The sequence below is a fragment of the Patella vulgata genome, chromosome 6, assembly GCF_932274485.2.
Source record: "Patella vulgata chromosome 6, xgPatVulg1.2, whole genome shotgun sequence".
NCBI classification, from domain to species: domain Eukaryota; kingdom Metazoa; phylum Mollusca; class Gastropoda; family Patellidae; genus Patella; species Patella vulgata.
This window is the reverse complement of record NC_065884.2, coordinates 65010165-65038071: the sequence shown is the minus strand read 5'-3', so window position 1 is coordinate 65038071 and position 27907 is coordinate 65010165. Positions and strand designations below refer to the sequence as shown.

Below are 27907 nucleotides of genomic sequence, written 5' to 3'. Positions count from 1 at the left end.
TTATTTCCTCGTTTATTTTGATCTAATCTGGTAATATTCAGTATCCATGAGTGTTAAAATTGACTTTAGTTAAAGATGCATTATGTAAGATTTAGATAAAGAACTGGACCCGAGTTCACAAAGCATTCTCAGACTTAAGTTGAGAATTTACTCAAAATTGTTCGCCTTATTTTAACTCAAATATAGCCTTTTATAATAATTTTGTTGTTTTAATGTATCAAATACATCAATAAGAAACTATGTGCAAAGTTTTGTGTTTCTGCACCAAAGATATTTCTCATAAACAGTGATTGAAAGTTGAGTAAATTCTCAACTTAAGTCTGAGAATGCTTTGTGAACTCGGGGCCTGGTCATTCTTGCTATAATAGTTAATGCTAAAAAGATAATGAAGAATGAATATATTGAAAATTTCATTTAAATTACTTTATTTTGAGTGAAGTTTTGAGTTTTGGGAGATGTAGCATAGATTGGCTATTTATATCGTAGCAACATTACTGGACAAATGAGACTCAATTTTCAATTATCAATTTTATAGTTAAATTTTTAAATTTCATGGACCTTCTCATCCATTGAGAATCAATGATTATGGGCTTGTCATGTTAAATAATAGGATAAAGGAGCTAGAAATTGACATAAATGGGTCGCAACGCATGTAATAATAATATGAATGTATAAAAACTGATTTAAATTCAATCATTTCCATTTTTACTCTAATTTCAAACCAATTATGTTCGGCGAAATACGCCAGAAGTCTCAATCGAATGGCAATCTCTAGCATCTGGTTATTCCAGTCTACACCAATGGTATTTATTGCACATGCTCTTGAAATAAGAATATGACGTCACCGTTTGACACGACTTGTGGAATATGTCTAGCCTCGTTCTTCAAGTCCCTTGTTACAAATGGCACTGAAATGCATTATGGTACACGATTCGTGTACCAATGGTAAAATGTTATATTTTGTCTTAAATATTGGATGTCAGAAGCCCATCTTTTCCCGGTAAGACCACAACATCAATGTTGATTTAAATTTACAAAAAATTCGTGTTTTCAATGTCGAAGACCTTGGATGATATTGAGTTAGAGACTTAGCTACTCTAAATAATAGTTTATATATAACATTTAAAGCCAAGATAAAGACCTGCAATAGGCAGATTTAGCTCTTTCATAAAAACCTTTAATATTTCGGTAGTTGATATGATGTTTTATTTACTGGACAAGTGGCTATTTGCCATAAACATTATAATATTGGCACTTTGTAACGATATCAGTATTTAGACTTGAAATTTATGGGAAATACATGGTACATATATTACGTCATTTCTGAAATTATCTGGTTACCTGGCAACGCTGCTAATATGTCTGCTTATCACAATGTCTATAATCAACAGGGCTGTGAATTAGTAGTTTTAAAAATCAATTATCACCAAACAATTTCATGTCTTGCCCTATCATTAATCAATCTTGTTAATACTCCATATTAGTAGGTTAATTTCTCCACAATTAACTTTAGGAGCCGCGGTGGCTAAGTGGGTAAGACAATGGCTCTCTAGCCTCAAGGTCATGGTTTCTCCTTGTCATTGGTGCAGGATGGAGGGCCTGACAAGGACAGCTGTCTAGTCCTTCGAATGGGATCAAAAACCAAGGTACTGTGTATACATTGTCGTGCACGTAAAAGATCCCTTGAAAGTTGGAATTCGATATAAGAGTAGACCATAGTGCTGTTGCCCGGGTAAAATTTCCCTCATAGCACCCTTTATGGCGTAAACTCGTCTTCATTAGCCCAGTTCGGAGTAGAACAGTAGGACGTTAAACTTTATTTCATTTCATTTCCAATATTAACTCATCTCCTACCCCAGCAGTCTACTGTATGTATATTGTAATGTCCATTGTCAAACCTGGGATTGGGTGGCCGAATCATACGGTCTGTAATTGAATAAGTGGCATAATTTTGATTCCCCGGTTGTACGCGACACGGTGTAGGGTCACATGTCCAACCTTGTGGGTTTTTGCTTGGTCCTCTGGTTTTTTCCCACTGCTAAAGACCCCCTATGAGCAAGCAAATTATTGAAATAAAATTGAACCATACGTTAGTCTGGAAATAACCTAGTTTGTGTTGAGTGGATGTTAAACCCCATCTCCCTTTGACACATGCCTTGTTTCTAGGCTTGTGTTTACCCACTAACAGAACAAATTATTTAACTAACCAACTTTTTCCAATCAGCTTTTTAAATCCTTTTTGAAAAGTTTAGTGTAAACATAGCTTAGGATTGATTGTTTTGCACACCACTATAATCTCCTAGCAGTTACAGTAATAATATGATAAATCACAGAATCTAATCTGAGGTCTGTGATTTTGATAAAACATTTCCCTGATTACCAGTAGATATGTATTTTAATTCCACCCATGGGGGTTGGATGGCTGAATGGTTAGCATGTGCGCGCTGTATCAAAAGGTCTGTCATTCAGTCAACTGGCATGGTTTCGATTCCCCCGTTGTATGTGACAAGGAGTAAGGTCGCCTGTCCAACCTCGTGGGTTTTCTCCGGGTTCTCCAGTTCGCTCCCACTGCTAAAGACCCCTACGTACAAGCAAATTATTGAAATAAAATTGAACCATATGTTAGTCCCAAAATGACCTAGTTTGTGTCAAGTGGACGTGGTTGTTCTTGCAAATGTGGTTGTCCTTGCTAAGTTTCCCTAATACATGTACACATTACAAGGTGTGTCTGTCTTCATTAACCTTGGTGCAGAACAGTAGGACGTTACACTCCAGTTCATTATTCATTAGCAAGGTTGGTGCACGAAGGTAGTAACACCATTCGACTCTCAGGGAATGTAGCTCATCGAATCAAAAATGAATACAGATTTTTGGAATGGATCTTCAACACTTTATTTCAGGAGCCAATAACAGCAACAATTATATAAACAACTTGCCATTTCCTATAAATCGGACCTCCAACTAGTATATAGGTTCCCTAAGCTGGTCTCTCAAACTATAATTCATCCTACATACATTTGTCTTTTTAAATAAATTAGTTCCTATAAAAGGTGTTGACATAAACATGTAATTATTGAAGGATTAATTCTTTAACGGCATATAAAACAATAATAGTTAAAGAAACTTAACAGATGAACCAATTTACTGTCAGATTAATTACTGTCTGCCTCTAATATTAATGAATATTAAAATATAGATTTAAAATTAAAAACAGAATTAAAAAATAAAAAAATAAAATATGTTATTTTATGTTATGTTACTACATTGGTCATAGAAGACTGAGTAGGACATTGAACCCAACTTTATTTTTCCTCTTTTAATTTGATATATGTTACATGTACATAAGTTGTGTGAACTTATGTAACTTGTCTTATCTACGTCAGTAAGGCCTACATAAATACACCTATATTTTTATGTGATATTTAGATGTCACGCCCTGTAATAGCTTCAGGCCTTATTATACCTTCTTAATGTAAGCTTACCACAGTCACACTGGCACATACGCCTGTTTACTATAGCTTTGATATTGATATATTAAATTAATACCTGGAGATTTTTATAGGTGACTTGGCGTGTTCTATTTGTCACATGTCAATCACATCTCACTCACGTCTTGTAATAAAAAAAAAAGCTGTCTGTAAGTCGAAAAAATTTATTTTTGTCTCAAAAAGAGAAGATATTACTTACATAAAACATTATGTAACAGCTAAATCTGCCTATGGCAGGCCTTTCTTTAGGCCTTAAATGTTATATAAGCTATTAATTAGACATATATTAACAAGACCATAATCAAATCTAGATACCATCATTAGTCTACGATATTTAGTGATAGATGATTTATCATAAAAATGGATAATCAAGACTGTTTATTATCATAGTAATGACGATCAAGGCTAGTTTAAATTTGAATTGCTAATATCTCGTTTCAGAGTGAAGACATTTGACTGAAATTTTCAGCATGTTCTCTTTCCATTATCTATTTTTGAACTATTATAACGAGAACTGTCAGCTCTTTATCTAAATCTTACGTAATGCATCTTTAATATAACTAATCACCAATGTCAAATTTATTGACATCAATCTGGTTAAAATACAAATCTATATTTCGTTTTTTTTTTTTTTTACTTTCAACAGCCTGCACTACATGCAGATCTGACCATTGTAGTGGGAGGTTGCATCAGGGGTCATACAAGCGGCTTTTGTAGCACCATGGGTCGTTTGTCAGACGTGGAGAGCGGCAGACGCTAAACCAATCGCAAATGTTTACGTAAAAGACTGATAACAGCTGAATTCCAAATATGGAATGGACATGCACCCCCCACCCTGTCTGCTGACAGGGATTGTTACCTAATTTGGTCAACAAATATGATATATGTTTTTTAACAAAGAAACATGTAAATGACCAACATGTTCATTAATCTATAGCTCAGTTAATGTGTCAAAATAACCAGCATATACTTTCTATATTTTTGGTTATGAAGTTAGAATCAATAATATGAAAGATAACAATTAACCATCATATTTCTCCATTCCTTGTCTTTAGACCCCATGTTCTGTTATTGTCACAATATTTTATAAACAATTTAATTTGCATTTCAGAATAAACTTATTACCATAGCTAATATTTTGACAATGGAGAATAATCAATCAAAACCATAATATTATTTAACATTTAGCACAAATCCCTGCCATCCATATTACTACACTTTTGACCCTATGACATCGAAATTTGATTAACCAACCAGAGCTGATGTTTCTAGTAGGTTACCGACAGTTCAATGCACCTTACACCAAAAGCTCGCCGCAACAGACTGTTTCATTGGCTAATCCTTCACATCATCCAGAACGCAGGTTATATACCAACTCTTCTAGATCCTAGTGTAGTAAAGACAAGTAAAACAAAATTTTGAACTAAAAAATCGAAATGAAATAGGATCTGTGATTTAAAGGAGCTAAATTGCTAACATTTGGGACCTAGAAATTCACAAAAGTGGGTCGCAACGCATATAATACTGTAATATGAATGTATATAAACTGATTTACATTTAATGGTTTCCGTTTTTACTCCAATTTCAAATCAGTTATGTTCGGCAAAATAAGTCGGCAATCTCAATCGAGTCCATTTGATTTGGTGCAATATGTCTAGCCTCGTCCCTCGAGTCTCTCAATACAACTGGGGCTGAAGCGCATTATGGTACACGATTCGTGTACCAATGTTAAAAAAATTATTTTATCTTAAATATCGGATATCAGAAGCTCATCTTTTCCCGGTAAGTTTACATCATCAATGTTGATTTAAATTGACCAATAATTCGTGTTTTCGATGTCGAAGATTTTGAATGATTTTGAGTTACGGACTTAGGTCCTTTAATCAGATTGTATTTACCTGTGCTTCTGGAATCAAAATCTGGAAAATACCCTGGATACATGTACAAAATACCCTGGATACATGTACAAAATACCCTGGATACATGTACAAAATACCCTGGATACATGTACAAAATACCCTGGATACATGTACAAAATACCCTGGATACATGTACAAAAGGCTGAAATACAATCGTTCATTACCGTCTTCATTAGCCTGGGTCCAATATTAAACACCACTTCTTTCCTTTGCACAATTTTCATTAAAGATACATTATGTAAGATTTAGATGAAGAGCTGACATTTCTCGCTATAATAGTTTAAAAATAGATCATAAAAAAAAATACACCATACACACATTTTTCCTTTTCACAATTTTCATTAAAGATACATTATGTAAGATTTAGATAAAGAGCCGACAGTTCTCACTATAATAGTTTAAAAATAGATCATGAAAAAAGAATATACCGTACACACATTGAAAATTTCAGCCATAAAATAAATGAAATGAAATGAAATGGGGTTTAACGTCCTGCTGTTCTGCTCCTATACTGGGCTAATGAAGACGGGCATACGCCATACAGTGTGCTATGAGGGAAATTTTGCCCGGACAGTGGCGCTATCGCCTACTCTTATATCGAATTCCAACTGCCGGGGGATCTTTTACGTGCATTCCAATTATACACAGGACTTCGGTTTTTCGTATCATCTGAAGGACTAGACAGCTGTCGTTGTCAGGCCCTCCGTTCTGCACCACAGACAAGGGGAAACCACGTCGGAAAATCCAGATGAACTTTCTCGGCCAATGCATGGATCGAACCGCCATAAAATAACAAAACAAAAATTTTAGAAAAATAAATGTAAAACAATTCATGGATACTTTTGACGAAGTAACTAAGGCTGGACAGGCTGATACATCTGCTTGGGTACTGGATCAGGAAAATGATACCGACGGGGGAGATGAGCGGGGATTCTTAAAATTAAATCAATTTATGTAAACTCATATTACACTAGTATGTGTTTTTTGACAATAATTAGTTTTAGCTCTTTTAATTACATTTTTTTTACCGACCTGTTCTGGTTAATTTGATCATTGATTACAACTCTTTTTATTTATATTTTTTACAGATTTTCAAAAGGCTGCAGCCTTTATCCATGAGTTTTTATTGAAGTTAACTGAAGACTTAGAATGTGCAGAAGTAAGGGATTCCCTCAAGCTGGCACTCCTGCATATGCAGAAGTACTATCGAGTGCTGCAGTCGAGGAACTCCGAAAGAAATACTCATACACTCCAACTGACCGCAAGAGGTCTAAGTCCTATGACGCCATTTGTCGACACGCCCGACAAGTTTCAATGGAAGTGGTTGAATATGGACGCGTATGCGAGAATGTCGACGAATATGTCGATAGCGGACAGCATTAATTTAGCATCCTTGCCAGAAATAATTGAAGCCACTCTTAATGATGATATCGATACGATAGAAGAATTAATCAGAAGAGGTAATAACATATAATCATATAATAATGTGGGGGTGGGGGAGGGGGGTCTAACTTTGGATAAAAGGTCAGTTTGTAGTTTGGATACTAAGCTGTGCCCACTATCTGTAGCTGTGAGTAACTTCAGTCCGCAGATAGGGAGTTTAAAAGTTTTAACTGTATCTCCCTGCAACCTTGTCGGCAATATCACTTTGGTAGAAGTGGGCGTTACAAGAATAAAGCTAGTTTTGATATTGTATTGTAATTGTATTTGATGTATATAATTATAAGAGATTTGTATTTGATATTATATTGTATTTGATATTATATTGTATTTGATATTATATTGTATTTGATATTATATTGTATTTGATATTATATTTATTGTAGATCCATCATGTCTAGATGATCGAGATGGAATAGGTAGGACAGCGTTAACTTATGCTGTCCATTTCTTTAAACACGAACCATTACAATATATACTAAACAACCAGGCTGATCCTAATAGTACTGCACATGGTGAGTAATACAAATATTTAGGGGTGATGATTTTCCGTTTCAGAAAATAGCAAATTCCGTTTTAAGTATTTTTAATTCCGTTATTTTCCGTTTCACATATTCCGTTTTTTTCGAGATAAAATGTTATTTTATGAATAAATGAATAAAACATCTTAAAATGCCTTTTATTACAAAACGGATCATTTTAAACCAATGATAACAAATGTTGAATTGTGAATGACTTGTAATGTTCAATGACTAGTTATTCTTTAAACCTGTTTCCCGAATTAAATAACAGAAAATTACATCTTGTGAGCTTGTTTCATCTTTTTAGCAGACGAAGCCATTTTTCTCAGCTGCTAGGTGTAGTCGCGATTTATCCGGACATCTTCGTAGTTACTACCGTTTCTTCGAGAATAAGGGCTGGATTCACAAGGCTACGGTATATTTCTGATGTCACGTGGTTAATGCGGATAAACACGAGTCACGAGCCTGGCAGTAAAATAAGAAGTAAATGAAACGATTTTTACTTTTATGAAGTGACAGAAGTTTTTTTTAAGACATATATATACATTACAATGTTTAATTCAAGTTAAACTACAGAGTAATTTTATAATGGGATACATGAAAGACAGGTTTTCGTTTCGATTAAAATTATGATTCCTAAATGATGAAATGAAAGTAGCGAAATACTAAAATAGACAGTAACAAAACCACGCGATATCATTCAATATTTCCCTCATCATAGCACACAATCAGTGCACAACAGTAGGAAATTTATCCTCATTTCATTTCATCAAATCTTTTTAAAAATTTGATGAGGGTCAGCTTATAACTGTTTGCACAGCTTAAACCTAGCTTACAACCCTCCGTACGTGTCTCACAGGTTGTAGGGGTTGGTAGGTCACCAATCTGGTTAAAACACAGATCCTAATTCTTTTTGTTTTTATAGTTGAACATTTGTTTTACTTGTATTTACTACACTAGGATCTGGAAGATTGTTTATCATTATCGTGTTCTGAATGATGTGAACTATTAGCCAATGAAACGGTCTGTTACTTTGAGCTTTAGGCATGTTTTGCACGGAACTGTGGGTAATCCACTAGTAACATCAATGCTGTTGGGTAATCAAATGTGTGACATCATAGGGTCAAAAGCCGCTCATATGACCTCTGACCTGACCTATCGCTACAACCGGTCAGATCTTCATGTAGTGTAGGCCATCGAAAGTATAAAAAAACGAAACGAAATATAGATCAGTATTTTAATCAGATTGGTAGGTCACAGACTAGCCGCAAAAAACCTAGGTGAAAATTTTGTATGTGCAAGACCAAAAATTTCTATGGCAAGCCAGCCATCTTCTACAGTGGCGAACACACGTAATTGACGTGTAAGTCTCACGCACAGGTTTACTAAAATTTTGCTCATGGTAGCACCTACGGTGGGTTGTTAGCTAGGCTTTAGCTGACTGCTAGTGTACATCTGTTGGATTGCCAGGCAACCAATGTTTGTTGTATTTTATAGATGGTTCTACAGCGTTACATTTAGCATGTCATGATGGTAACAGTCATGCTGTGAGGCTGTTACTAGAGGCGGGTAGTGATGTGGCTGTAGTTGATGCGTACGGAAGATCATCTATACATTGGGCAGTTACCACACCAGAAACTGACTGTTTACAGGTAAAAACACCTTTATAAAACACCTGATATGACATCTCGTTTGAAGATTTCACACAGTATGCTTACTCTTTCTAGAACACCCCATACCATTTCTCATTTGGGAATTTCACATAGTATGTTTACTCTTAATAGAACACCCCATACCATTTCTCATTTGGGAATTTCACATAGTATGCTTACTCTTTCTAGAACACCCCATACCACTTCCCATTTGTCGAGGTCACATAGTATGCTTACTCTTTATATAACACCTCATACCACCCATTTTGGGAGTTCACATAGTATACTTACTCTTTTCTAGAACACCTCATACCACCTCCCATTTGGAGAGTTCACATAGTATGCTTACTCTTTTTAGAACACCTCATACCACCTCCCATTTGGGGAGTTCACATAGTATGCTTACTCTACCTAGAACACCTCATGCCACTTCTCATTGTTTGTTTCTCGATAACCTCACTAACTGTAAACAAACGTTATTTTGGAAGCTAACAAATTGAAGAATTAAGAGTTTTCAAAAACTGTATTTGATAATTGGGGATGTTTCTGTGTTCAATAAGTTTTAACTCCACAGAAAGCCTGGACGTTATTGATTTTTATAAATCAATAAAAAAATATTGTTAATTTAAATATTTCAGATATTGTTATATTATAATGGATGTTTCAGATATTTTTAGAATTATAATGGATGTTTCAGATATCGTTAGATTATAATGGATGTTTGATGTTAGATTATAATGAATGTTCAATATTTCAGATATAATAAATGTTCAATATTTCAGATATTGTTAGAATTATAATGGATGTTTCATATATTGTTAGATTATTATGGATGTTCAATATTTCAGATATTGTTAGATTTTAATGCTGATACAAGTTTACGAGATAAAGATGGTTTAACGCCCAATATGTGGGCGTGTCAGTTAGATCATATAAAACATTTCGAGTTATTAAGTCGAAGTGAATATAGTCATATAGACGAAGCAGACGGTATAGAGAGAGATACAAATGGTAGAACATGGATGCATTGGGCTGTCAGACGGACGGAACCGTTAGAATGTCTTCAGGTATGATATATTACAATCTTCTTACAGAACACACAAGGTCATTGTGTAGTCATAGTCTAATCAGTGAAGTCTGTCATTGAGTCAACTGGCGGGATTTCGATTCCCCGGTTGTATGTGGCAAGGAGTAGGGTCGCTTGTCCAACCTTGTGGGATTTTCTCCAGGTCCTCCAGTTTCCTCCCACTGCTAAAGACCCCTACGTGCAAGCAAATTATTGAAATAAAATTGAACCATATGTTAGTCTCGAAATGACCTAGTTTGTGTCGAGTGGACATTAAACCCCATCTCTCTCTCTCTCTCTCTCTCTCTCTCTCTCTCTCTCTCTAATCGATGATGGGGATGTTGTTTGTAATAGTTCTGTTTTGTTTATTTACAGACATTGTTAACCGCTGATTCTGCAAGAATAAAAGATCATGAAGGAAAAACAGTCATTTTATTGGCGGCAGAAATGGGTACGGAAATTCTCTGGTTTTTGTTATTTTATGCTTACATGTATTTACCTTGCTCTATCTGATAACTTGATTATAGCTGAGTGGATGGGAATTCGCATTGATACAAGGAATGTATTCATGGCTTTATGTTGCACATTGAAAATGTAACCAATGATTTACAGATATGGTTCACTGCAGTATGTCCAATAACACAGGAATTGTCTATTACTGTAACTTCCAAAACATGTCCAATAACAATAACACAGAGATGTTGAAACCTGTAGCCTCTTACACCATGGCTGTAGCCTCATACACCATGGCTGAGTTGATGATGCCCCATACACCATGGCTGTGTTGATGATGCCCCATACACCATGGCTGTGTTGATGATGCCCCATACACCATGGCTGTGTTGATGATGCCCCATACACCATGGCTGTGTTGATGTTGCCCCATACACCATGGCTGTGTTGATGATGCCCCATACACCATGGCTGTGTTGATGATGCCCCATACACCATGGCTGTGTTGATGATGCCCCATACACCATGGCTGTGTTGATGATACACTGTGTTGATGATGCGGAGATTGTCTATCCTTGTACCTTCAAAAACAACTCGGATGATTAATTTGTAAAGAAAGGTTTATATATATATTTATATGATTTTAGGCTCTCTACCATCATGTCAAGTTATATTAGAGATATCTGGTACAGAATGCCTACAAGATGTTGATAATGGAGGTAGAAGTGCTCTACATTTAGCAGCTCTTGGTGGTCATGGTGATGTTGTCAATTATTTACTAGAAAATGGAGGTAATTAGATTGAGTCTTCTTAAACACCCACATTGAAAATATGGTCGTATATTAATGTTGACATGTCTGTCGATCAGTCCATCCGTCCATCAAGGCATCAACTGTCTCTGTCTCTGCACTACATGTATCTCCAAGAATTGCTGATCGTTTGATTGACAGGCAATAACTCCACCCATATATTCTTGATTATCAAGTAACATTCTCAGTGGCTACAGTACTCTCGATTAGCAGGCCTTTCATCGACAGTGACTAACGGTAAACGTTAGCTTCGTCAGTCATTTATTGATTTAATTTTAAATTGACGACTTGTTTAAATCTAAGCTGTATCCAAGCCATCCGAGGGTCTACAAATTTGATTTGTAAATAAATGTCTAATTAATAGTTTATGTAACATTTAAGGCCTAAAGAAAGACCTGCAATAGGCAGATTTAGCTCTTGTATAATGTATGTTTAATTCACACAATTATATTTATTTTCTCCAGCTGATATTACTGTGACAGATAAACACGAAGCTACAGCCTGGGATTACGCTCGTAATCGTCAGTTACATTACTGTCAATTAATATTTATGTCACATCAACGTCAGAGAATTAAAAGTAACCCAACAAGTCCCTTACCTAACGGACATGGAATGTTTAACGGAAATTTCAACTACGATGATTTTAATGATGGGGTAAGACAATGTATTTATTGGTAAATATGTCAAATTTGTACGACAATAAAAAAACAACATGGTTGATAATAGATAGTGTTTCAAAATGTCGGATATTCCCAATAAATCCACATGACGTCATATGTGCAGGGCCATCTCCGATCTAGCGTTCTCCTGAGTGGACATTAAATCCCATTTCTCTCTCTTTATAGCTAGAAATAAGAATAACTTAAGATCTATTTTTTATCTATTTTTATTACAGAATTCTACAAACAGATCAAAGCCTACTACTCCGATAACCCCTCCCCATCCTCCCAAACGACCTCGTACTTCTAGAACTTTAAACAGACGATCAAACAGCATGACGTCTCCCGAGAAAGAATCACCGTTTGATTGGTCGAGTGGAAGAGCTGTAGTTAGTGCTAATAATCATCAGAAGCGGAGAATAGAGGTACGTATAACGTCAATCGGATTAATACACAGATCCTATTTCGTTTCGTTTCTTTATAGTTCAAAATTTCGGTTTACTACACTAGGATCTGGAAAAGTTGTTATATAACTCCCATTCTGGTTGATGTGAGGGATTAGCCAATGAAACGGTCTGTTATGGCACGTTTTTGGCTGAGGTGCACAGAACTGTGGATATTCGTTTTTTATAGTTCAAAATTTCGGTTTACTTGTCTTTACTACACTAGGATCTGGAAGAGGTGTTATCACTGTAACCTGGGTATCATTTAATCTTGTGTATCTATCACTAATTTCTTTCACATTCGTTTAATATCAAGCCTTTGTTTAAAAATTCGTAAAAATCATTTAAAATCACCAAAGATAATATAACTTGTACTTGTGTTCAGTTTAAAGCTGACTGATTAATTTTAATAATTTACAAGTATTTAATTTCCTGATGCACAAGATTAAATGATACCGGGTTAGAGTGTATTTCGTTTCTTTTTTTATATTTTTTATCGATTGATTCAACTTGTTAGCAAGTTTTGATAGTTTATGTGATATCGTTTTAGGTGAGTGTGACAACACCACATGTTGCTGTTGGTGCTTTTGAAGGTAGAGATGAGATAGCAATGGTCACTGATGAACAAGGTTAGTTGATTTAACTTCCATCAAAATAGGGGGTGGAGTCGGTGGAGGTGGGGGTGGGGTCTAGTGGTTTAAAGCGTTTGTGTGAAAGCATGAATTCTGTCAATGAGTCAAGAGGCATGGTTTTAATTCCCTGCTTGTACATGACAAAGAGTAGGGTCGGCTGTCCAACCTCATGGGTTTTCCCTGGGTCCTCAGGTTTCCACCCTCCGCGCATGTGGAGGTGTTTTGTGTCAAATCTCTCTCTCTCTCTCTCTGATAGTAATCACGCCTGGACATTATCTAAGTTAGAATTTTGATTTTGTTTTCTTAATTAAATAATCAATTAAGCTGTTAGAAAGGTAAAATGTGTGTGAATTTTTTTTTTCAAGATGGTGGACCTATCGAGTTCGTTGAAGAGGACGAAGATGGCGTTAGTGGAGGAGGAATGGATGTGTCTGATATAGAGGATAATGATGAGATACAACAAACTTTCAAAGATGTCCGTCCACCACCATCTAGACGTGGACCACATGAACGTTCTCCTCAGCGTCAACCCCATCCGCCTCAAAGAAAACGAAATCCATCAAATGGTGGATACAGTCCTCAGTGTTCACAGGTATTACATTTTGTTTTCTTTTAAGGAGCGGGGTTTGATTGTCCAACCTTGTCAGTTTCCCCCGGGTCCTCTGTGGTTTCCTCCCATACGCGCAAGCGAATTATTGAAATAAAATTGAAACATGTGTTAGTCCCGAAATGACCTAGTTTGTGTCATGGACGTTAAATGGTGAACGTATGCACATTTGATCATAAGGTCTATCATTGTGCGAACTGGCGGTGTTTCGATTCCCTACTTGTACGTGAAAAGAGTAAGATCCCCTGTCCTACCTCACAATCAAATTATTGAAAAAAAAACATGTTAGTCCTGAAATGACAAATTTTGTGTTGTGTTTTGTGTCTCTCGGGTGTTGATAAAAGATCCCTTGGCAGTTGGAATTCAGTATAAGAGATGGTAGTAGCGCAGCTGTCACTACAAAATTTAACTCAAAGAACATTTCATGGCATATGCCAGTCTTCATTAGCCCAGTCAGGGTAGAACATTTCATGGCATATACACTGTAACCTTGATATCATTAATCAGTTTCAACCCCTTCATTTCTGTTTAACTAATCTCTATGTATTTTGTTTTTTTAAGGATCTAAGTTCCAACTCTCAAGAACAGATTCAACTGACGGAAGAAGAACATGTTATAGATATTAATCACCCTGTGCCAAAACCTCCTCCATCAGCTGTCTATAGATCAGGTCGAACAGGACCAGTTCCTTCTCCTCCAAATTCCACTCCTCAACGTGCTCATATGTTACGCCAACCTCAACCCCTCCCACGAACGATCCCCACCGAACAACAGAATCAACGACCCACGTCATCGAAAGACATGCAGCTACCGCCTGCTGCTCGTCCTAACTCCGGTGGATCTACGTATCGAGAACAGGTGACGAGTCCTCCATTAGCGGCAGCCATAGATCAAGTTAAATCTAATCAACCATCACCTCCAGCAGATGCAGCTAACAGACCTACGTCTGCTCAAAAACCTCCTGGTTAGTATTTGTATTACTTTATCAACAAGGGGCTGCTGTAAGGTCGCTGGCCTTTCAAGCAGACGTAGCTAACAGACCTATGTCTGCTCAAAAATCGCCTGGTTTGTGTTTTCTTTTTCCTTCATTTGAATCCCAAGATACTGAATCGATGTATCACGATTCTTTTTGTATGTTTTTTTGCCGCTTCAGTAGCTAACCTGTCACTCTTAAACATACATTATGCAAGAGCTAAATCTGTCTATTGCAGGTCTTTCTCTAGGCCTGAAATGTTATCTAAATTATTAATTAGACATTAATTAACTTATCCAGACCATAATCAACTCTAGATGGCATCGCTAGCCTGCGATCTTAAGTGGATTGTGAGCCGATTTACTGCATAACTTTCCTTCTCGATTAAACGATTAAATGCATAATCGAGACTATGCTGTTTATCGTACTGACTTTAGTAATGATGACCGAGGCTAGGCAGAAATTTCATTCGCTTAGTTTTCGGTTCATAGTGGATCAATTTGAATTCAATTTTCAGCATTATATAGTTTTTAACTATTATAGTGAGAACTGCCAACTCGTTATCAAATCTCCCATATTGTATCTTTAATTATTCATGTCACACATTATCCATAGGTATTCAAACACTCTTAAATTGTTTTGATCCACATCAATATCATGATATAAAACTTTTTATTTTTTTACATCGGCAGGACTATATATATATCAATTATTCATTTTTCCTGTTTTTTTCGTCGGAAATATTGACCTGGTTATGAATTGTGATACGAATCGTATCATAGCACCTGAATCCCAAAATGTATCGTATCGTGACTACAGTGGCAATACCCAGCACTATGCCATGGTGGCTCAGTTGACCTCCTGGTTGGTTTCATCTGGATTTTCCGACGTGGTTTCCCCTTGTCAGTGATGCAGAACGGAGGGCTTGACAAGGACAGCTGTCTAGTCCTTCGGATGATACGGAAAACCAAGGTCCAGTGTATACATTGGAATGCACGTAAAAGATCCCTTGGCAGTTGGAATTCGATATAAGAGTAGGTGATAGTGCCGCTGTCCGGGCAAAATTTCCCTCATAGCACACTGTATGGCATATGCCCGTCTTCATTAGCCCAGTATAGGAGCAGAACAGTAGGACGTTAAACCCCATTTCATTTCATTTCATTTCATTTCCTCCTGGTTGGTTGTGGTATTTTTACTTTATCAATAAGGGGCTGCTGCAAGGGCACTGGCCTTTCAAAAAGTATTTCCAAGGTGTGTTTTTTATAACCGGGTTCTCGCCATCCAGACTAAGGAAGATGTGTGTAGGTCAGAGTTCATGGGAGCAGTGATTTAGTGTACATGACAACATAAGTGTATTTTCGAGTTCTTGAGTTAAAAAGAGTGACTGAGGCCGGTAGATCTTTGTAGCTGCTGGATCAAAGATGTTGCCGTTGTAAAGAGCAGACATTAATAGATTTTTTAAATATCTAAGTTTTATTTATTAACAGGTGTTCTTGAAGGAAGAAGAATTCCACCACCGATGCTCACACCATTATCAAATGCACCAAAATTACCCACGACGGACAGCTTTGATAAGATATTAAAAAAGAAAAGCAGAAAGAAACGGAAAGATAAAGAGAAGGACGCGGAAACGACATCTCCTCAAAATCCACTTGATATTCCACCACCGAGAGGCTTCGCAGCACCACTCCATCCACCACAGCAGAATCGCGTATCTTCTGCTGTTCCTCCCCCACCCAGATATTCTAAAGGAACGCCTTCACAAAACCAATCAAGGTAAGGGTAATGTGATAATAATGAGGGACCAATTTAAAAGGGGGGATGGCCAAATGGTTAGCACATGCGCTCTCATCATAAGGTCTGTGTATGTGACAACGAGTATGGTTGCCTGTCCAACCTCGTGGGTTGTCTCCGGTTTCTTCCCACTGCTAAGCGAATTATTGAAATAAAATTGAACCATATGTTAGTCCCAAAATGACACAGTTTGCATTGTGTGGACATTAAACCCCATTTCTCTCTCTCTCTCTCTCTCTCTCTCTCTCTCTCTCTCTCTCATAATAATGAGTGACCAATTTACAAGCATTTAATAATCAGTTGCATTGTTTATTTTTGAACAGTGATCGAGAAATAAAACACTTGTGGCTAAATGTGTAAGATGCTGGCTCGCTAGCCTGGAGGTGGCAAGTTCGATCCCTGCATTACAAAATGAAATGAAAAGGGGGTTTAACGTCCTACTGTTCTGCAACAACTGGGATAGTGAAGATGGCCAAAGCGCTATACTGTGTGCTATGAGGGAATTTTTGCCCAGGCAGCGGCACTTCAGCCTACTCTTATACTGAATTCCAACTGTCAAGGGATCAAAAAAGGATCTTTTATGTGCATGCCAATGTAAACACGGGACCTCGGTTTTTCATCCCATCTGAACGACTGGTTGCACCATGGGTCAAAGTGAAAATTTGTAATAATTCTAAAATATTTCATATCCTTTGATAAAAAACATTTTTGAATAATTCTAAAATATTTCATATCATTTGGAAACAATATTTTAATTTCAGGTACACTGATGAAAACATACCGGAGGAGAAAGTCACAAATGGAGATTTACCAAATCATAGTAATACATTCCAAGCCATGGATAGCGAAGATCATTCACCTGATAATGGAGACATGGGAGAAAACGAATCAATAGGACCACTCATTCCTCCACCTCAAGGCTTCAGAAACACTGGGCAGGGGAGACCACTCTCACACTCCATTCCACAGGTACAATTTAGTTATTATTCTTTTGTTTTTATAAAAGTCTTCTTAGGCCCCCAAAAACCATGCCAAGACCAATTTATAGATCTTGGGGAAAGGGGAAAAAAAAGCTTGGAATCTGCGAAGTTGACTAAAATAAAATAGGGTAAAATTTTATATTAAGATGATGTTCATCACATAATGAATATGCGATTTAGATCATAATGTCTTTCATTGATTTAAGTTGGATTGTTTCATTCCCAAGCTTGTAGTAGGGGTTGGATGGTCGAATGGTTAGCACATGTGCGCTGTATCATACAGTCTGTCATTGAGTCAACTGCCCTGGTTGAACGTGACAAGGAGTAGGGTCTCCTGTCCAACCTTGTGGGTTTTCTCTGGGTCCTCCGGTTTCTTCCCACTGCTAAAGCAAATTATTGAAATAAAATTGAACCATGTTAGTCCCGAATTGACATAGTTTGTGTCGAGTGGACATTAAACCCCATTTCTCCCTCTCTCTCTCTCCAAGCTTGTATAGTGCCACAGAGTAGGTTAGTCTGCCTATCTTCAGGAGTTTTCGCGGGGTCCTCGCGTTTCCTCTCACTACTAAAGACTCCTATGCACAAGCAAATTGTTGAAATAAAATTGTACCATATGTTAGTCCCGAAATGATTGATTCTAATATCTATTGTTAAAATATAGAAATAGGTGGATCATTTTCGTAAAAATAAATAACAGATATTTTATTTTTAGATATTTATTGCCCCCCTCCCCTGGTCTTTTCTCCAATAATATATAATTATTTATTTGTAAATAATATTTGATATAGTCGTCAACTGAATCCAGTGGGTAAGAATACTAGTAGACAGCACAGAAATAAAATTATATATTTAGACCATGGTGCATCATCTTTCATTTTCTTTAAGTTTGTTATTCTGATTTTCAGTTATTATTTGCTTATTTCATGTAAGTTTGCACGACTTCAAATTATTAGCATGCCACCATTTTCATAAGTTGTCATTGTATGTATCTGAGGCTGATCGTTCAAGGCTACCCACATGATTTATGTTATCACTGTAAGTTTATGGGGCTGAATGCTCAAGACTACTCACAGTCTTGAAGTGGTGCTCTAGTTTCTAGAACAAGTGCATCGATGTGCGAGATGACGATTTGATTATCGACCTACTTGGTATACATCTAAAAGAAATTTTCAAAATTTCATGCAAAATCCAGCGCTATGGATGGCCTACTGTTTAACTGTGGCGCCATGACCTACTCTTTTTTTTTCAACTGTCAAGGGTTCTTTTATATGCATGCCAACTGACAGCACATTAAAGATCCCTTGACAGTTGGAAAACAAAAAAAAGATTAGGTCATGGTGCCACTGTGTGCGTAAAATATGCCTTTGTCGTTGCACACCACATGTCATGTGTCTGCCATTGTACAGACAAGTAAGATGTTTTAAAAAACCCATTTTATTTATAAACACACTCATAAATAACAAATGTTTGAACCCTAATGAGAACATTTCTAATTTTGGCGGAGAATGGGTTCTGGTTTTTTTTATGTCCGTCTGCTCAAACACTGAAATCTTGCATGCAGTTAATTAAAGGTCACCAGAAAAGCTTCAATTTTTTTTTTTTAAATAATGCAAGTACATGTAATCATAAATATAACACGAACCCGAATATCTATAATATGAAATGGGTAAATTTCAATGTTAGTAATTTCCGCCATTCTCTGTGAATAGTCGTAACTTTTCACCAATAAACAATCTGTGACATCACTTTAGTCCTTCTGCTCATATTCTACTAATTCTAGTCTATATTTCTATAAGCAGAAGGACTAAAATGACGTCACGGATTGTTTATTAACGGAAAGTTACGACTACTCACGGAAAACGGCGGAAATTACTAACGTTGAAATTTACCTGTTGCAGGTAATATTGACATTTGGGATTGTGTTATACTTATGGAAAGAATATGTTGACATAATTACTTGCATTATTTAAAAAATTTATGATGCTTTTCTGGTGACATTTAAAACAATATTTTATTCACGGGATATTAAAACAGGCCAATGGCTTCCTGTAGATGGCATGCAGTTAATCACATGGATGTATTTAGTTGGATGGTTTATATATATATTCGATATCTTGCCTGCTGCTCTATTAGTAAACGATCTTTCTTAAACATATTCTTAGGATGCAAAATATTTCTCACCATCTTTCTTTTAGTTTTATGTGGGCATTGAACACAATATGTTTAATGTCAGATGTTTAAATCAAGTCTGTGGACGTAAAGCACGATATATTTGATGTCAAATGTTTAGAGTTTGTGGACATCAAGCACAATATTTTTGATGTCAAATGTTTAGAGTTTGTGGACATTAAGCACAATATTTTTTATGTCAGACATTTAGGGTTTGTGGACGTTGAGCACATCTTTTTTGATGTCAGACGTTGAGAGTTTGTAGACATTGAGCACAGTATTTTTGATGTTTGATGACATTAAGCACGATATTTTTGCTGTGAGACAATTAGAGTTTGTAGACGTTGAGCACGATATTTTTGATGTTTGATGACATTAAGCACCATATTTTTGATGTGAGACGTTTAGAGTTTGTGTCGGTGAGCCCAATATATTTGATGTCAGATGTTTAGGTCGAGTCTATGGACGTTGAGCACGATATTTTTGATGTCAGACGTTTAGAGTTTGTGGACATTGAGTACAATATTTTTGATGTCAGACATTTAGACTTTGTGGACATTAAGCACGATCGATATATTTTATGCCAACCATTTGGAGTTTGTCGAGGTTGAGCCCAATATATTTGATGTCTGTTACTCATTGCCAGGAGCTGCCTTGGCTCTGTCAATAAGGTGCTGACTCGCTGATTAGGGAGTCTGGGGTTCGATTCCGGTGTAGTGCAGGACGGAGGGCCTGGTAAGGACAGCTGTCTAGTCGTTCAGATAAAACCATATACACAATGTCCCATGTACACAATGAAGTGCATGTGAAAGAACCCTTCACAGTTGGAATTCAAATTCAAATGCAAATTTCCCTCATAGCACATTACGTGGTGTATGCCTATCTTCATTAGCCTAATCAGTGCAGAAAAGTAGGACGTTTATCCCATGTCATTCATTCATGTCATCATAAAATGCGACCCTATATTGGTCGATATAGTCAACAATGTGTGTGATTTGCCTTTTTGGGTTCTAGGCGATTTCAGGTCTTACAGACAGTTTTATAATTTTAAGTAGCGTGTTGACTGGGTCCAACATAATGATCATTCGCTATTGGGTAATATTGAATATAAGACACCCGTCACAGATTTTGTCAGTTAAATCTCAGCCTTCTGATGGTCTAGAGAGTTGATTATGAGATTGTCATGTGAATAAATGTCTAAATAATAGTTTATATAACTTTTAAAGCCAGCATAAAGACCTGCCATAGGCAGATTTAACTCTTTTAATACACAAGGTCAAGAGTGATTTTCAGGACGGTAGAGTAGCAATCAGAAAGAGCCCTCGTCCGAAACGTGTCCTGGATTAAAAACTCTGATTTTTTCACACGGTCTTGTATAGTATGTTGCTTGAGTATTTTTTGAAAGGACTGCTTCTTTTTCGCCCGGACAGTATAGCTAAGATCCATACCCAAGTGCACCGTTCAAGAGATTTTTCCACCCATTTTATGTAAGCTTATAGTAAAGCGTTTATTTGTCGCAGTTTTGGCAATATTTTTATATATATATATGCTATATATTGTGATTTTCCAGACAGTAAAATGGCAATCAATGAAACAAGATATGTTTCGTCTTCATTAGCTAGAGGGGGATCACATGGCTCAGTGGGTAAGACGCTGGCTCGCTAGCCTGGAGGTCGGGTGTTCGATCCCTGCTTTGGCTGACAAAAGTTCATCCAGATTTTCCGGCGTTGTTTCCCCTTGTCAGTGATGCAGGATGGAGGGCCTGACAAGGACAGCTGTCTAGTCCTTTGGATGAGACAAAAACCGAGGTCCCGTGTATATATTTGAATGCACGTAAAAGATCCCCTGGCAGTTGGAATTCGATATAAAAGTAGGCGTTAGTGCCGCTGCCCGGGCAAAATTTCCCTCATAGAACACTGTATGGCGTATGCCAGTCTTCATTAGCCCAGGTTTGGAGCAGAACAATAGGACGTTAAACCCCATTTCATTTCATTTCATTAGCTAGAGAAGTAGGACGTTAAACCCATTTCATTTTATTTACAAGATGTATAATATGTAATTTTTGGGATGGTAAAATAGCAATTGTTTAATAACAAGATGTGTAATAAACTATATATTTTGATTTTCAGGACGGCAGAATAGTAAGAATGCCTCCCACCAGTGCTAAACCTCCATTACCTCGTACACGCAACAGTGCTTCAGTACAACGACCTAGTGGTAAATCTGCTACACCTAGACGACCACGTCCACCGACCAGTAGATCTACTAATGCTTAGGTCAACATTTACGTGTATTGGTATTTATTATTTATATTTCATGAACGGGACTCACTGTAACCAGGGTATCATTTAATCTTGTGTATTTAGCACTAATTTCTTTATTCATTCTATATCAAATCTTTGTTTAAAAATTTGTAAAAATCATTTAAAGTTACAATTTCATATTTTCTAAGAAAGTCAAAACATAATTATTTCTATGTCTTTTGCTCAATAGGTTGTCAAGGTTTAACAAGGTAGGACTGTTTATAGATACCATCTATTTTCAGGCTTTATTTTAATAAATTTGAAAAATAGAATGTAAAAATATGAAATTGCAACTTTAAAATCACCAAAAAATAATCTTGTACTTGTGTTCAGTTAATTATTGATGTATAATGATTAATTTTTTAACAGTGGTCGGGAGGTTAAATACTTGTAAATTGGACACTCATTATCAAAATTAATCACTGAGCTTCAAACTCGACACAAGTACAAATTTTTCAGTGATTTTAAATGATTTTTAAGAATTTTTAAACAAAGATTTGATATTAAATGAATGTGAAAGAAATTAGTGCTAAATACACAAGATTAAAAGATACTCGGATTACAGTGCCTGGAAATAATCATTTTAGTTGAATCTGACAGATTTCTGTCACTGTCAGTGGGTTTGTTTTATGTAATTTGATCGCATCCTATATCAGTTACAATTAGAGATATTAATTATGTTTTTTAAACATTCACACACTTAGTACATGTTCAATTACAATTATGAGATATTGTGGATGTATGTATTTTATCATATAACTATTGTTTAGGGGGTATGTGTGTATGTGTATAAAAAGGTATATTTTATGAATAGGGGTATATATATATTTGATTTAGATATTGAATAGAGGTATATATTTGATATTGAATAGCTTTAATATACCTGAACCACGCCCTGTTTATTTTAATCTATGTAGGTAATATCCCACAAAACCAGGCTCTTGGTCATTTTTATGAAAATAGAGCTGGCAGCATATTTGAATAGTTCATAGCCTAAGCTTTCCAAAAATGCAATTCTTTTTAAATTTGTCGTATCATCTGGAGTTGAGTTCGGCTCATTCACAGCAACAAGAAGGCATACAGTTTATGCTTTTTTGTGCTCTTCATTGTGCGAGAAGCGCCTGGTTTTGTGGGAGTGGGTCACATATATAGATAGTGTATATATTAGCTGTGATATTGATACAGTTCAGAACCACGCCCTGTTTGTGTCTATGTAGGTAATATATACATAGTATACATGTCGTGATATTCACACAGATCAGTACACAGGATATTATTCTATGGAATATGTTTAGTTTATTAGTGAGGGATATTTTAATAATAATAAAACATGATATTCATGGATCAGTACACAGAACATGAATTTACATGATTCTATGGAATATATGATTGTTGCTGACAAAAATGATACTGGATAATCCTACATTCCTATAAACAACATGATGAGATAAATGATACTGGATAATCATACATTCCTATAAACAACATGATGAGATAAATGATACTGGATAATCATACATTCCTATAAACAACATGATGAGATAAATGTTGTGCCCACTAGTGATCCTTGGACAAAATAAAAATACATAAACCTCCCTACTGCATCAGATTGGTTGGAAAGATTTTCGAGAACCAGAATATTAATTTTGTAAGGCTTTACTTACTGAGCGATGTTTCTACTTGGCCTCTCTAGTCTTTATCAACCAGTAAACAGACCCTGTTCCTGAAGCAACCACCACAAGTTTTACTATATCTAACTGTTGTTACATTAGTCTGAAATTCTAGAACTTATAGGAACGGTAGCTTTGTCTAATGAGAGGTGGTGACACAAACACACTCAAATCAAACATGGCGACCTCCACGGAAACCTTGATATTGAACGAAACTTTGGAACTCGATTATCACAGGTAGACATTTTAGCTGGAAAGCGTGCGGGACTTCGTATTCACGATGATATTTTCTATCGTGGAATCTGAGAGGTCCCCAGCTGGGACGGTAGCCAATCGAATTAGTGACGATATATGCAGAGTATTATGTAAAGGCCTTGATAAGATGTACAGAGTTAAAATGAGATCAAGCCTTCTATTGAAGATGGATAAAGACGAAAGAAGCCTTGTAGTAAACAGTAATAAGCAGTAATTGTATTCCATAGAATTGATAATGACTGAGAAGCCCAGTAGTAAACAGTATTAAGCAGTAATTGTATTCCATAGAATTGATAATGACTAGAGAAGCCCTGTAGTAAACAGTAATAAGCAGTAATTGTATTCCATAGAATTGATAATGACTGAGAAGCCCTGTAGTAAACAGTAATTGTATTCCATAGAATTGATAATGACTAGAGAAGCCCTGTAGTAAACAGTAATAAGCAGTAATTGTATTCCATAGAATTGATAATGACTGAGAAGCCCTGTAGTAAACAGAAATTGTATTCCATAGAATTGCGTTCTGTGTATAATACCAGTTGAGTTATTAAATGTTATTTGATAGTTTATATGGAAATGGGATATGACTATTTGTATTTACACAGATATTATGGATAGAACATTTGTTTTTATATCATCAGGCTTACATACAGATATTTTAAATTAAAGTTTAACCATATTATTTGAATTACAAATTCGATTATGAATTTAGTTTATATGACAAAATGTCAGACAATATTGTATTAATATCTGATATATTGAGCTTTGTACTGGATATCGTTTTCATTAGCCCTGCTGATGCAGAAAAATAGGGCATTTAACTCCATTCCTTTCATCTTTTATTAAAGTCCAGGCCATAAGAGTCTATGCGTCCCAGGAATATCAAAGTTCAAAATTTAAATGGGCAATTAGGCATGAATTTTTTTATTGTTCCTTTGAAGCTTATATAAGTATGTACAAAAGTTTTCGCTTTATCGCAATCTGCTAGTGAATCATCTAGATATGATTAGTGTTAGAAAGGAAGTGGGGGGGGGGGGGGGGGTCAAAAAAGGTCTTGCCCCAGGACACTATTTTTCTCACAAGGACCATGCTATTAATAAACGGTGGGGTGGGGTGTCTAGTGGTTGAACATGGGTTTTCTCCGGTTTCCTCCCATAGCTTAAGACCCCTATGTGCGAGCGAATTAGAAATAAAATTGAACCATATGTTATCCCCAAATCACAGTTTGTGTTAAGTGGAGTGGACGTTAATCCCCTCCCCCTCTCTCTCTCTCTCTCTCATATATTAATAGTCATATCCCCTTTCCCTAATATTCATTTATCTATGTTATATATTTGCTTGTCATCGCCAGTTATTACAATCTGATTAAAACCCAGATCATATTTCATTTCGTTTTTTTATAATAATACAAAAACATAATATGGAACACAATTACTATTTTAATTAAAGCGACGTTGCGTTGCGTTGCATTGAGGGTTCTCTCAACGTTTTGAAGCAAATATAGTTCAAAATTTTGTTTTACTTGTCTTTACTACACTAGGATCTGGAAGAGTTGTTATATAACCCGTGTTCTGATTGATGTGAGGGATTAACCAATGAAACGGTATTTGGTTAATCAAATCAAATGACTGATGTCATAGGGTCAAAAGGTACTTCTATGACCCCTGACACGACCTTCTCCTACAACTGGCCAAATCTTCATGTAATGTAGGCCATCGAAAGTATAAAAAAGCAAAACGATCTGAATTTTAATGAGATTGCAGTTATTATCAGAATATTCCTATTGTTTTACCTGTATGTTTACCTGTAATTCCGTCCAGTTGTGATTATATAATTCCTTTGTTTACTTGTTTTTAATTCCGACCAGTTATGGTTATATAATTCCTTTGTTTACCTGTAAATCTGTCCAGTTATGGTTATATAATTCCTTTGTTTAACTGTTTAATTCCGTCCAATAGACAATATCATTTTATTGAACGATGTTGTTTACATTCTGGTTTTAGCATTTATTCATGTTTTGTTTAGATATGTGGGATATATTATACTTTATTCATGTTTTGTTTAGATGTTTTTATGTGGGATATATTATACTTTATGTATTATATATATATTGTGTCAGTTTTTGTATCCCTTTGCCAAAATGGTTTTTGTCATGTTTAAACATATCAACGCTTTTCTTGTAACATTTTGTATATTTTATTTATTTACCTATCTGTCAAGTTTTAATTAAATAATATGCGACATGTGACAATAAAATCACTAAGTAGTCATCTCTCATTGTTTTACGATATGAACAAAAAATATTGAAGTCTTTGATTAGTATCCAACCTCGTGGGTTTTCTCCGGGTCCTCTGGTTTTCTCCCACTGCTAAAGACCCCTACGTGCAAGCGAATTATTGAAATAAAATCGAACCATATGTTAGTCTCGAAATGACCTAGTTTGTGTCGATTGAATGTTAAACCCCATTTCTCTATCTTTTTGAATGGGATTGGGGAACAGGCTTAGCCTATGTAAAATCCCTAGAGATGTGTGTAAGGGTATTGACACATGGCATGTAATAAACTAATAAGTAGTAAGTTCATCAATATGTGTTATACTTCTAAATGTCATAAGGGGTTGGATGGTCGAATGGTTAGCACGTGCGCGCTGTATCATAAGGCCTGTCATTGAGTCGACTGGCGTGGTTTCGAATCCCCGGTTGTACGTGACAAGTAGTAGGGTCGCCTGTACAACCTCGTTGGTTTTCTCCGGGTTCCTCCCACTGGTAAAGACCCCTATGCGCAAGTGAATTTTCGAAATAAAAAATTAAACCATATGTTAGTCCCGAAATGACCTAGTTTGTGTCAAGTGGAGTTAAACTCCATTTCTCTCTCTCTCTCTCTAAATGTCATTAAAAGGATGTTAAAATATACAGATAAAAGGTAAAAGTTTAGATTCTATAAATAGAGCAGATTAATCACAGTTTTTTATTGTTGTGAAATCTCTTTTGACATTTGTTTTCATATCGTAAAACAATGAAATAGGTTTTCTGGTTTATTTTGCTGTCACAGGTCATGTTTATCAAAGGTACAATTTCTTTTTATAACAAAAGAAAATTTAATGCATGAAAGAAATTAATGTTTTACCTAATCCTTCAAGAGACATTCATTTCTGTTTAGTTACATCAGACAAAAAAAGTTAAACATGGATTATGCAAGAGCTAAATCTGCCCATTGCAGGTCTTTCTTTAGTTCTTAAATGTTATCTAAATTATTAGACATTAATTAACTTATCAAGAACATAATAGACTCTCATTGCCATCGTTAACCTGTGATATTTAGTGGATTTCATTTAACGTTAAAATGGATAATCAAGACTTTGTTTATTATCGTACCAACGGTAGTAATGACGATCGAGGCTAGCCTAAACTGGAGTCGCTAATATATTGGTTCAGAGTGAAGCAATTTGACTGTAATTTTCAACATATTTTGTTTCAAATTCATCAGTAAAAATAGCATTAGCAACAATAATTTGACATCTAGTGATTTTCGGCCCAAGTATTCCAAACTTAACTTCTTAAGATAAGACACATGTATAAATTATCATGATAATAATGTTTATTGTGATATTTGATAAATTATTATCATGATATTTTGTTTTCATTATTGCCCAACTCTAGTTTGTATGACACTTTGAAAATAAAGTAATTTGTTATTTTATATAAGAAATTGTACCTTTAGATAGATATAACTATGTATATACTATATAATGTCTATTATATTGTTATTATATATGCTGTAATCTGTGATTTCTCTTTCAACTGTGATATACACATTATATTTTATTATTAATTATTGTTATAATCACTATTCTCTTGTATCTCAGGTAGATTTTATTAATTACAAAATTCATCAAATATTGTATACTTTACACAGGTAAATTTTACCCTTTGAAACCCCAAAAATAATGGTCCATAGGCGTACAAGCCAGGGGGTGGGGGGCGAAATGGGCAGCTGCCTCCCTAACTGTTGGGCAATCTGACTGTCATCCAGCCTGTACGCCTATGTTTATTTCCGATTTGTCAGACATTTTT

At 35.8% G+C, this 27907-nt stretch overlaps 1 protein-coding gene across 3 annotated transcripts in view; it reads left to right on the top strand.

Moving 5' to 3' along the window:
• LOC126823328 (protein phosphatase 1 regulatory subunit 12A) overlaps positions 1-27907 on the top strand; it is a 34366-nt gene extending 6459 nt beyond the window's left edge. Inside the window, exons 2-16 of one of the 3 annotated variants that reach the window (XM_050552101.2) lie at positions 6496-6867; positions 7234-7362; positions 8866-9020; positions 9869-10087; positions 10462-10537; positions 11187-11330; positions 11813-12003; positions 12245-12433; positions 13002-13080; positions 13449-13675; positions 14252-14654; positions 16151-16439; positions 17219-17426; positions 18343-18362; positions 21736-21876. In XM_050552101.2, coding sequence (XP_050408058.1) covers positions 6496-6867; positions 7234-7362; positions 8866-9020; positions 9869-10087; positions 10462-10537; positions 11187-11330; positions 11813-12003; positions 12245-12433; positions 13002-13080; positions 13449-13675; positions 14252-14654; positions 16151-16439; positions 17219-17426; positions 18343-18362; positions 21736-21748 — 2714 coding nt within the window. In that variant the 3' untranslated portion in view covers positions 21749-21876. Of the gene's footprint in view, positions 1-6495; positions 6868-7233; positions 7363-8865; positions 9021-9868; positions 10088-10461; positions 10538-11186; positions 11331-11812; positions 12004-12244; positions 12434-13001; positions 13081-13448; positions 13676-14251; positions 14655-16150; positions 16440-17218; positions 17427-18225; positions 18246-18342; positions 18363-21735 lie in introns of all 3 variants that reach the window. The other 2 variants (XM_050552100.2, XM_056101625.1) reach the window with 2 other exon arrangements.